At 44.0% G+C, this 12,821-nt stretch overlaps 1 protein-coding gene across 13 annotated transcripts in view; it reads right to left on the reverse strand.

Moving 5' to 3' along the window:
* NPHP4 (nephrocystin 4) overlaps window positions 1-12,821 on the reverse strand; it is a 142,539-nt gene that overhangs the window by 71,803 nt on the left and 57,915 nt on the right. For all 13 annotated transcript variants that reach the window (XR_010321275.1, XR_010321274.1, XR_010321276.1 and 10 more), the window contains one exon: window positions 5,521-5,703. Coding sequence is in view for 8 of the 13 variants with exons in the window: in XM_064281146.1 (XP_064137216.1) it covers window positions 5,521-5,703 (183 nt within the window). In the remaining 5 variants the exon portion in view is untranslated. The remainder of the gene's footprint in view (window positions 1-5,520; window positions 5,704-12,821) is intronic.

The raw sequence follows: 12,821 nt of genomic DNA on the forward strand, positions 1-12,821 counted from the left end.
TCTAGCAATTATTTCAGGCATGTGTGCTGTCAATAAATTCTCTTAGTTTTAGTTCATCTGAGAATACCTTTATTTCACCTTCAGTCCTGCATGCTATCTTTGCTGAATACAGAAATTTGGATTCACAGTTCTTCCTGTTAGCACTTCTTAAGTGTTCCAGTCTCCTCTGGCCTCCATTGTTTCTGAGGATGAATCCAAATTGTTGTTTCCCTATAAGGGATGCATCATTTTTCTCTGGCTGCTTTAAAGATTTTTTTCTTTGTCTTTAGTTTTCAGCAGTTTATGATGTATCTGGGTGTCGATCTCTTTGGATTTATACCCAGGGTTCGCTGAACTATTTTTAGATCTGTAGGTTTATGTTTTTTGCAAAATTTGAAAATCTTTCAGCCATTATTTCTTCAATAACTTTTTTCTGCACCATACTTTTTTTTTCTCTACTGAGGCTCCAGTAACACAGGCATTAACGTTTTTGGCACTGTCCCATAGGTACTTGAGGCTCTGTTCATTCTTTTCCAATCATTTTTCTTTCCATTGTTCAGACTGATAATTTCTATTGATCTATGTTCAAGTTCACAGACTGTTTCTTCTGTAATCTCCATTCTCCTATTGAGCCCTCCTAGTGAGTTTTTTATTTTGGTCATTTTATTTTTAAGTTCTAAATTTTCCAATCTTCTTTATATTTTCTATTTATTTGCTGAGACTGTCTACCTTTTCATTTGTTTCAAGAGTTTCACCCTTATTTCTTGGAGCATATTTATAACAGCCGCTTTAAAGTCTTTGTCTGATAACTCCAACATCTGTGTCATCTCAGTATTGATTTTCACAGTCTTTTGTCTTTTTCTGTACCAGTTGAGATTTTCCTGCTTTACCAATTAAATGGTATGACAAGTAATTTTAGACTGTATTCTGAACATTTTGAATATTACGTTACAAGACTCTGAATCTTGTTAAATCCTATGGAGAAATGCTAATATTTTTGTCTTAGCAGAAACCGACCCAGTTGGGTTCAGGCCACAATTTATACCCAGCCCTCTGCTGGATGTGGTTTCAACGTCAGTTCCATGTTCAAAGTCCTTGCAATGCTATTCAGATCTCTCCTGCATACGTGCCACACAGCTGGCAACTCAGAGACTAGGTGGTAGTCTCTCTCATGATTTAGTTTTCCAAGTCTTTATTATGCTGTTTAGGGTTCGATTCAAACATTTGCAGCTTGTGACTTAGCCCGGGATTTCATAAACAACTTCATGAGGTCACTTTCCAAGCTCCTCCCTCTCCACAAGCTCCTAGTACTTTCCATTCCCTGGGGTTTTCCTTCTCAATCCTCTAATCAGGCAGCTGGGATCTGATTACCCTGCTCTGCCGCACACTTCCCACGAATGTTTCTAAATCCAAGACCAAGCAGTGGGAGGACAGAGTGCTTTATTTAAAGAAGGACAAAGTATATAAATGCTATAGTACTCTCTATCATGATAGGAGATTAATATATAATGATTAAAGTTGATAAACTAGAACCATTCCCAAAGCCGACTCTTCAGACAGGGATTGGACTGGACTATAAGAAAGAAAATGATACTGGTGAGGAGTGACCTTCTTGGCTCAAGTTGACACATGAGACTATGTGGGCAGCTCCTGTCTGGAGGCGAGATGAGAAGGCAGAGGGGGACAGGAGCTGGCTGAACAGACACGGGGAATAGAGAGTGGAGAGAAGGAGTGTGCTGTCTCATTAGGGGGAGAACAGCTAGGAGTACATAGCAAGGTGTATGTAAGTTTTTGTATGAGAGACTGATTTGATTTGCAAACTTTCACTTAAAGCACAACAAAAAAGGAAAAAAATGATAAACTAAGAAAAAGCAGTAAAAGCATATTATTTAGAAAATAAAGGTAAATATCATAAGTTGGAATCAACTCGACGGCAATGGGCTTTTGTTTTGTTTTGTCTTTATCTTAAGTCACAGTTAAGAGTTCAAAGTGGCTGCCTTCAGGGAGATAAATTTTTTAAAAAGACAATTATTTACTCAAGGAGTAGTTCTTTAAGAAAGAAAACATAATCATAGCATACTACTTAGCTTCATAATAAATAATCATAATAAAATTTACTTACTCAAAAATTACAGAATATTTATAATTACATATTTATATCTTCCTCGATTAATATCTGCCACTCCCACTCAACTGTTCCACGGGAACAGGGATATTTCTCCAAGAGTATATCTAGATGCTCAATAAAAATTAACTGAATGAATGAATGAGATAAAGAATTAACTAAGGGAGAGGGACAGCGAGTAGACAAAGATAAGAATGGTGCCTAGGTTTCCAACCTGTCTAACTGCACATATGTTATCTTATATATCATAAGACGTACAGAAGAGGCAAAGGAGGAACAGATTTTACAGTGCAGGAGAGTGAATTAAGTCTCTGAGTAAAAAACCCATCGCTGTAGTGTTGATTTCGACTCATAGTGACCCTACAGGACAGAGTAGAACCACCCCATAGAGTTTCCAAGGAGCACCTGGTAGATTCAAACTCCTGACCTTTTGGTTAGCAGCCGCAGTTCTTAACCACTACGCCACCAGGGTTTCCCAAGTTTGTGAGTAGCTTTAATTAATTATATCTATTTAGAGTAGTAGTTCTCAACCAGGGACAATTTTGCCCCCCAGGAGACATCTGGCAACATGTGGAGACACTGTGGGTTGTCATAATTAATGGGGTGCTATTGGCATCTAGTGGGATGCTGCTAAATATCCTCCAACATACAGGACAGCCCCAACAGGGAATGGTCTTGCACTAAATGTCAGTAGAAATTCTAATTTACAAGTTGTGTTCCTAGTGAAAACTGGCAGTATGTGATACACGTTCACTCCTCACTAATCGACATAGTTAGGTTCCAGAAACCAGGTCATTATGTGAAAATCAGCATTATGCAAAAATGGAGGATGACCACATCAGATCACAAAATACTATGTGGGACACATACATCTCTCTGGACCTGATAGGCAAAAACGCAGGTGGGTGCTGTATATCCCACTGGCCAAGAAAGGGTTACTGCCAGACATATGTCGTTAATGCGCAAAATAGTTGGATAGCAGATTTTTTCACTATTGTTGTAAATGCAAAATGTTGGATAACAAGACAATCAACAAGTGAGAAGTAGGTGTGTTTGTGTCCTTGAAACAGTCAAACCTTCAAAAGACTCAAGCCATAATACAGTTTAAATGCTTAAAAAGAAAAGGGAATGTAGTGGTATGACAAGCCTAGAATTAATAGGATAAACATTTATTTACACACACACATACAGAGAGCAAGAGGGAGACAGAATGGCAAAAGCTTCAGGATTCCTGATGGCAATTTTATAATAAGGCCTCAAACTAGACCATGTGGGAATGCAGCAAAACATGGTCCTATAATGAGAGACAGTCTTTATAATAAGAAAAGCTGCACCATCAGCTGTTCCCTTACTCAGGTCTCCAAAGCATTACCCAAGCCATAAATAACAACACTGGAGATCATGTTTGTCGTAATAGTCAGCACACAGGTGAAAATACTGAAATAACAGACAAATGAGATAACTAAGCATGAGAAGATTCATATTTGCACTGCAGAAACAAATTGGGACACATTTTAGAACCGTAAAGAGAAGAATCAAACAGAAAAACCAAAACAGAAGTCCCACCACACATCTCAGCTGGCATGGGGGCTTTGATCCAATGTCTGTAGGAGTCCAGGTCACTAAGGAAGAGCCCCAGGGCCATCAGTGGGCAGGCAGGCAAACAGCCAGAGGATGTAACCCCTCACATACACTTCAACTAGCCCTGCCCTTCTTTCTTCCTGTTTTCCTTGCCAGGCTGTGTTTCAGAGCATCGTTTAGATCAAAGTCTTATCCACTCTGAGGTTATCAAGAATAATGTCGGATTTACAAGTAGTACACCTTTTTTTTAATGTTTTTTTCTTGCTTTTTTTTTTCACTCCCCATTTCCCACTCCTCCAGCACCTGGTAACCACTGATCTACTTTCTGTCTCTCCATATTTGCCTATCCTAAATATTTCCTAAAAATGGAATCATACAATATTGGCCCTTTTGTGACTAATATCACTCAACATCATGTCTTCAAGGTTCATCCATGCCATGGCATGATTCAGAACTTCATTCCTCTTTATGCTGGATAATATTCCACTGCACATACCACAGTTTGTTCATTCATTCATCCATCAATGGACACTGGGTTTGTTCCACCTTTTAGCTGCTATGAGTGACACACTGTCCTACTTTTACTTGTGTTCCTACACTGGGGTTTAGACAAAGTTTCATTTCAAAAATGTTTTCTAAAAAAGACCAGACTTTCCGATCTGACAGAGGCTGGAGAAACCCCAAGAGTATGGCCCCCAGACACCCTTTTAGCTCAGTACTGAAGTCACTCCTGAAGTTCACCGTTCAGCCGAAGATTAGACAGGCCCCTAAAACAAAATGAGATTAAACGGGCACACAAGCCCAGGGGCAAGGATGAGAAGCCAGGAGGAGACAGGAAAGCTGGTAATGGGGAAACCAAGGTCGAGAAGGGAGAGTGTTGACATGTCGTGGGGTTGTTAACCAGTGTCACAAAACAATACGGGCAATAACTGTTTAGTGAGGAATTAGTTTGCTCTGTAAACCTTCATCTAAAGTGCAATAAAAACTTTTTAAAAAATATCAAATTGTTAATAAGAAAATAACTTTTTGTACTTTAAAAAAATTTTATAAAGAGTATCTGCTTTGAGCACTGTGCTCTTTTAAAAACTCTGTGGGGTCCAACTGACAACGGCAACTCAGAAAATCAGACCGCAAACTTAGGAGCCTGTAAGTTTATGTTAATGGGGGAGCAACAATTCAGAAAAGGAAGGTGAGAATGGTTGCACAATAGGAAGAATGTCATCAGTGTCACTGGATTGTACATTAGAAACCGCTGAGTTGGTATATGCTTTGCTTCTCAACAACAACAAAAAGTGAAATACATTTAAAAAATAAATAAACCTCAAAAAAAAATGTTTTTTAAAAAACCTGAGACTCCCTGCTGTGGTCCAGCCCTTGTGCATAGTCAGGAAAGCCAAGGTCCAGTAGGCATGAGGGACAAAGTCACAAAGACGAGCCAGCCTGGAAGCCAGACTACCCAGCTTCAGCACAGTACTTGTTCTACAAGAAAGCCCACTGGCGGAGGGTCACACAGAGCCCGTTTTCTAACATGCCAAATGCTCCAAGCATCCTTTGTAAAAACACACACATAGTAGCGGTCTTGCAATGTATGCACAGATGACGGGCATGGGCCCCATGAGTTACTGCTGGAGACTGAAGGTGTGGCCTCGTTGAGTTTGCATCTGACTAGTACTTAGCAATCAGCCTCAGCGTTTTAAGCATTTTCGTGCATATCCATGACACAAAAAAATCCTGTTCACGGAACATATGCAAACATAATTGTCAACTTCTAGTAATGAAAAGTGTTTTCTAGAAGCTCCCTGGAGAAGCAGCATGCTTAAGATGTAACAGCTTACCTCCTCGGAGCTCATGCTGGCTGAGGGCACCTTGTAGACCAGACAGTGCGAGGGGCCAGGCTGGGTGCCGCCCTGCAGAGGTAGGGTCACCTGGCCAGAGGTGGCATCCAGACCTGGGCTCCAGACAGCCCAGCGAACCATGTACATGCAGGCCAAGTTGGACAGCGAGGTGGCAGACACTGCCTAGAGGTGAAACAGAGCATACCTGGGCATGAGCCATCACTAAGTCACCTGGGCAGGGTACTCAACCGGGCTTTCAGACTTGAAATTTACCTAGGGCTCAGTATGAGTGACACAAACGGTTGCTCTCAACTACTAACCTAAAGGTCGGAGGTGTGAAGCCCCCAGCAGCACTGCAGAAAAAACGCCTGGCAATCTTCCGTAAAGATTACAGCCAAGAAACTCCTGTGACGTACAGTTCTACTCTGTAACACAGGGGTCTCTGTGAGTCGGAATACCCTTGACGGCAATGGGTTTGGTTTTTATTGTTCAGTGCCACAAGCACAGGGACCATCAGTTCCACCTGACAAAACAAGGCACCAAGGCAGGATAACAGAACACCCATCACAGAGAAAGTAGGGATGCCCCTTCCCCTTCCGAAACCCCACTCCTAGCCAGGACCCCTCCCCACCCAGACACATCTCCTTCTCCGGCTCAGACTGCAATGCTCTTAAAGATGCCCGTTGGGGCTTAGAGAGCAACGCGTTTTAACGGCTCCCCTGCTTCTGTAGGAGCCCTGGTGGTGCAGTGGTTAAGCACTCAGCTGCTAACCGAAAGATCAGTGGTTGGAACTCACCAGCTGTTCCACAAAAGAACAATGTGGCAGTCAGCTTCCAAAAAGATTTACAGCATTGGAAACTCTATGGGGCAGTTCTACTCTTTCCTACAGCGTTGCTATGAGTTGGAATCAACTCGAAAGCAATGAATTTTTGCTCCTATAAAGGATCGCTCTGCCGGTTTATAATCACTCTGTACTCTAATCCATTAGGAAAATACCAGGAGCAGCACTTTGTTTGCGATTGGAAACTTTATAAGAAAATGAAGGATACACAGGGACATTCAATTTCAGGCTGTGAGCATACATTTTCTCATTTAAAGTGTGCATTTTATACACGTGACTTTGTATGTAATTGTGCAATCAATCCGATCAAATTTCATACGGCACGCCTCTTCTCACCTTCTCTGTCACTGGCCAAATGAAAAGAACAAGGACACTAAGAAAACCCTCGGGATAAGTGTGCCACATTTAAAGTGAGACATTTTGACAAATAAGGTTTCAGAGCTCGGCTCAGCAAAGCATTTTAAAGTTACCACTTTCATCCTTCTATTTATAGAGTAGTAAGAATAAAGCTAAACTTCAGCCTTGGTCAGGGACAGAAATCCCCACCCAACTCAGTGACGAGGTTTCTGATTTGCTGTCATAGTCACGTACAAGGAGACTTCAGAGATGAGCTGCTTTAGATCCAGGCCTGGCTGACAGGTGGGCAGGCTTCTTGGGAAGATGGAGCAGAACAGCATCACCTGGGAAGGCAAATTCTCTACCTGAGGCCCAGGGTTTAAACACCATATCAGTCAGCCTGGGGGCTGGGGAGGAGCAATTTCCACCCCAGAGGGTGCTATCCTGCATGAATCCTGAGCAGCTCAGTCCAAATCTTCTGCCCAGGGATGGGCCAGACAAAGCCGACCAAGCCTGCCTCAGACCAAGACCCCATGCCTCGGTGGCGCTGTGAGGGAGAGCAGCAGGCCAGAGGTAATAAGTGACAAGGTGCCATCAAGTGGATTCCGACTCACAGCAACCCCCAGGTATCAGAGTAGAAGTGTGCTCCATAAGGTTTTCAGTGGCTTAATTTTTCAGAAATAGATTGCCAGACCTATCTTCCAAGGTGCCTCTGGATGGACTCGAACCTTCAAACTTTCAGTTAGCAGCCGAGCACTTACCCACTTGTGCCACCTAGGGACTCCTAGACCAAAGGTGATGGTTGTTGCTGTCTAGTCAACTTCAACTCATAGCGACACCATGTGTACAGAGTCGAACTATGCTCCGTAGGATTTTCAAGGCCCTAATCTTTCAGCAGGAGATCACCAAGCCTGTCTCCCGAGGCACCTCTGGGTGGGTTCAAAATGCCAACCTTTCAGCTAGTGGTCAAGCATGTAATGGTTTGTGCCACCCAGGAACTCCTAAGGCAGTAGGTGTGAAAATGAGTGAGGAGAACAGGGCATGAGCACAGTATTCCACTTCCTAATGCTTTCTTCATGGGCGGCAGAGAGACAGCGGTGCCCTTCTAGGTGGTAGGCGAAAGGGAAGGAGGAGTACAGGAGATTGGGGCTCCTCGCCACCTCTGGACAGCCCTGGCTGAGCTCAGGCTGTCCCTGTAAGCCTGGCCCAGGGCTGTCCAGAGGTGGCGAGGAGCCCTTTCCAGCTGCGTTCCGTGGTCACAAGGAGGGAGGGCGACCCTGAAGGAGGCATCGGGGCCACACCTGTTGGACAAGTGAACAGCACCCTACACAGCGAAAGGATGTGCCCAGGAGCACCCACTCACTTGGGGTGCACCAGGAGCCAAAGAGGAAGGTGGGGCTCCAGCAGTGGTGGCCAGGGCTGGCAGGCCTTGCATATCTGGCTAGACATGGGTGAGAAGCTGTGCCATCATCACTGCCAGGACCAAGGCAAATCCCCACCCATACACAAAAGGACTGCTGGAATCTTGACACAAACGGCTTGATGAGGGTTGAGATTTACTGAGCTTAACGCTTGCCAAGTTCACGTGCAAGGAAGTCCAAGAACAGAAATGGAGAGCTGGCTTCCAGACTCTGTCTTGCTGCTTCTGTCCCACCCTGTTACAGCCTTCATAGCCACGTAGGGAAAGTCCAGAATCAGCATCTAGTTTTCAGTTAATGTCTCTTTCCAGAATTTCGATCATAGCTGGTGTTATTAGACCCCAAACCACCCACTTCAGCAGGGCCCTGTCTGATCCTTCACCAGAACTAAATTTTAGCTCCTCGGCTAGGCTAATGCCACATGCGTGCCCCTTTACAGGGGCGGGTTGGGGACAACTTGGGTCTCTGCCAACTTGATGAAGAAAATACCCACAACCCTCTGTCCTGGAGGTACAAGTACTTCTTAGAAAAGTAAGAAACCCAAGCACATGACTCTGTGCCACACTTTCATCATTTGTCAAATACAAAACAACATCTGCCTCTTCCCCCTCCAGTTAGCTGGGTGACAGGTTACAAAACGGTTCTGAGCAAATTACAGTGTATCAATGAAAAGTTGATTATAAATCTATTTCTCTTTAAAAGTCAAATTAGTATAAATACATTAGGGAAACTGGCCACTAAAAGGAAAAAAAAAAACCTATTAGTATTCAATCACGTTTAGACTATTTTTGTAAGACAGTCTTCTGTAAAATACAGAAGGTTATGAGAGGATCAAAAATAAAATGCGTATCCAAATTTTCATGCTACTAATGCAATTCCTTTGGGTTTAGTTTTTCAAATTAAGTGATTCCAATACTTAATCTTCCAAATCCAGAGTTGTTTTTGGTTTTTCAGTTCTCAATCAGGATGAATCTCTTCTGTGTGGAGTATCTGTCAGTTACATAAATATCCATTTCCCTCACGTTTGTTTTGAACAGCTCGAACAAAAGAGATGGTTAGTGAGTTATTGATCACTCCTTCCCATAGACTTCAGCAGGGTCTTCAGGGAAGGGCAGCACCTCCACTGCCTGTATTCTCTGACCAGCAGCCTCTGGTGGTACCTGCAGCTGAGAACCTCCCTGAAGCCCACCTGCTCCAGGGAGGTCAGATATATCAAAGTATGCAGACGGCCCAAGAGTAATCACTTAATTGGACAGCATAAGGCTCCTCCCATTAGTGACTTCAGGAGTCTGCGGGTGGCACAAACAGCTAAGTGACCAGCTACTAACCAAAACGTTGTTGGTTTGAACACACCCAGAGGTGCCTCAGAAGAAAGGCTTGGGAATCTACTTCTGAAAAATCAGCCATTGGAAACCCTATGGAGCACAGTTCTACTCTCACACACATAGGGTCGCCAGGAGTCAGAATCAACTCGACAGCATCTAGTTTGTTTTTTTATTAGTGACTTCAGCTACTTCATAATACCTTATCTCATCAACATCCCAGGCACTGTAATCTCACCGAATCCTCGTAACTACTGTGAAATAGCAAACACGTGTGAGCAGAGCCTGGCTGAGCAAGAACAAGGCCAGGCCCAGACATACAGACCAGGTTCCCATGCCGACACAGGGACCAGGGTCCCATCCTGACACAAAGACCAGGGGCCCCACGCAGACACACGGACCACGGGTCCGTTCTAGAGGCAGAGCCAGATGTCCACACCTGCACAGCCACAGGCACTGACAACTCAGAGTTCAGAAGAGGGGCCACATCTGAGGTTCTCTTCCAATACCAGGTTTTCCAGCATTCTCACTGAGGTCATCGGATTCTTGGCTGTTGAGGTGAACACGTTGCAAGGCCTGAGGAATGGAAACCCACCCAGGTGAAGAAGGAGGAGAGACAGAGATATCCAGGGCCAGGGGTCTTCACCTCTCCCTCCTCACTGAGGAAATCAAGGAGTCCGGGGGCCAGGGCAACGCCACTGGGTAAAGAAATTCCAAATGTTCCAGGGAGACCCAAGAAACAGACATCACCCTGAAGTTATTCATTGCATAAGATGGAGCAATTATATGCTCCAAATTAGACATACTGTGGTCCTGGCAGCTGCTGTAGGTTAATTTCCTTCATAGACATTCATGGTGGAAAAGGAAACCTAACAACATATAATTAAGGTGATTTATTGCACCCCTGTACCAAGCAGTATATTCAGTGTCACTTAAAAGCCCAGTAACCATTTGATGGGCAATATTTTCATTTCATCCCACGGAGTAATTACTTTTAAACATACACATGAGCAATGCAGAAAAACTGGGGAAGGTTTTAAAGAAAGTTACACAACCTCAACTTTCACGCTCTCCAGAGAGTTTATAACCCTTTGACCCTCTTTGCACAGCAGACATCGACTTAATAAGGGCTGGAAGCAGCAGCAGAGAGAATCTTGCAAGTTGGGAGACATGACTGTGTTGTTTTAAGCCACCAAGTGTGTGGAAATTTGTCACAGCAGCCACAGGAAACTAACAGGGTGGTGAAAGAAATCAAAGCAGCAATTATCAATAAGAGGTGGGAATTGACCAGAGGGAGCTAGGGAGAACCTTTAAGATAATGGAGATGTTCTACATCTTGAGTGTGGTGGTGGCTACACAGTGTAGCCATTTCTCAAGACTCGCTGAAGGGATATTTAAGATCTGTATACATCACAATATGTAAATTTTACTTCAAGAATGAAAAACGCCATTGCTGAAGGAGCCAGATCCCCTCTTGGCTTCCCAGGTATGGGAGCCAACAGAGTCTTGACTAATCCACCTGGTAAGAGATGCATTTGTACAGGCGAAGAAGTGGAGCAATTTAGCAGGTATTCAAGTTCTTCGTTGCTTGCTCTCAGAATGACTCCACTTGCTGCCAGGTACGGGACTCTAAGGCTGGTTTCTGATTCTACATGTTAGAAGATGCTTGCCAACAAAGCCCACTGATTGGGAAAGCACAGATGGTCAAGGCTGCATCAAGAGAGTAAAAGGAAGCTTGCTTTTGAGTTCAAAGGCGTCCATGAGTTATGTACTAATAAAGAGGACGATTATCAAATTAACACTGGAACACGAAGATTTCTCCAGAAAATTTCCTGAAGGAGGATGAAATCCCGGAATCAAGGGAAGGCAAGAAACCTTCAGCTGGTCCCCAAAGTGAAACCATAGCAAGCTTCTGAGTGAGGGGTCAATTACAAGAGCACCTTCACCGTCCATGGCAGTCCACGAGTTACAATGCCTGCCTCTAAAACGAATTAGAAAGAGCAGCAGCAGCTCCATGTTTAACCAAAGATTGTAAAGTTAGCAGGTGGAAGGTGCATAAGCTACGGAAGGTGTTCTCTCAGAAAAGCCAGAGTGGACAGGAGCCATGAGAAGCAGCCTCACAGACGCGGTATCAAGGGGCTCTTCCCTGGCAAGGAGAAGGCACGCTGTTCCCACTGTGCCAAAGTAAGAGCCGTCACAGAAAACAACCCTGTGGGCCACACCCAAACAGGATGAAGACCCACCATTTATGAGATCTGGAACCCAGTGAGGTTGGGCTAAACCAAGAGTGATGGAAACCAGGAAAAACTTACTTCGAAAAATGAGTCAACAGGAGAAGGCCAACAGTCAGCCCAAGCCAAAGACTTAGCACAAGGTTCTCTCTTCTTTGGCAATCTCAAGTTTAAACATTTCACACACAGATGGCTCAAAGCTCAGCTAGCTGGCCCCTGCCTGCTGCGGGGAGCCCTGATGGCAAAATCCTCAAGTTGCAGCAGACGGAGATGTAACTGCATTGTCAAAAACTCTCTAGCAGATGACTTAACCGAACTCCACGCTGTGCTCCAGAGGCAGTAGTTGTTGTTGTTAGTTGCCATCAAGTCTCCGATTCATGGCAACCCCATGTACAACTGAATGAACTGCTGCCCAGTCCTGTGCCATGTTCATGATCGTTGCAGCCACTGTGTATTTTGAGTGCCTTTCACACTAGGGGCTCATCTTCCCGCGCTCTATTAGTCAATGTTCCCTAGCCCAGAGAAGAAAGTCAGGGTTATTTCCACCTTTGAAAGATCTCAAGCAAACCCTCAAGACATCCATATTTCCACATTGTAGGAAATTTAATTTTAGGTAATCTTAGGAGTAAATCCTAGACAAACACAGGATATCTGAAACATGCAGCAGGGATTTTTTCCAGGCACTAGAGCAGTTCCCTGCACACAGAAAGCACTCAAGCTCTTGTCAAACAAATGTGTTTTGTCTGAAGAACACTAGTAAACTCATAAATATAGTTTGATCACTACTGCTCAGAGATTTGGGGAAGGGAGTTACTGGTCAACGTGACCCACAAAAAAACAAATGTTTTTAGCCCTGCAAACCTCTGGGAGATTTGTACTTATTCTAACATAAAAATGCAGCCAAAGACACTGGGTCCAGGTATTTCTGCAGCCTTGCCTTCATCCATCCCATTCTTTTATGTTTGGCAAATTTGCTATTCGTGCATCTGTTCAACCATCAAACACAATAGCACCCATATTTGCACAGCTTACAGCATGCCCATGGTGACCTAACATGGCTGTGCTGTCCCCACATCCTCGAAATTGCGGAAAAGGAGCTATTTCCTTTGGCTCTTCTCAGCTACTCAAAAAACAAACTACAACCAAAAAGTTT

The sequence above is a fragment of the Loxodonta africana genome, chromosome 3 (genome assembly GCF_030014295.1).
Source record: "Loxodonta africana isolate mLoxAfr1 chromosome 3, mLoxAfr1.hap2, whole genome shotgun sequence".
Taxonomy (NCBI): Eukaryota; Metazoa; Chordata; class Mammalia; order Proboscidea; family Elephantidae; genus Loxodonta; species Loxodonta africana.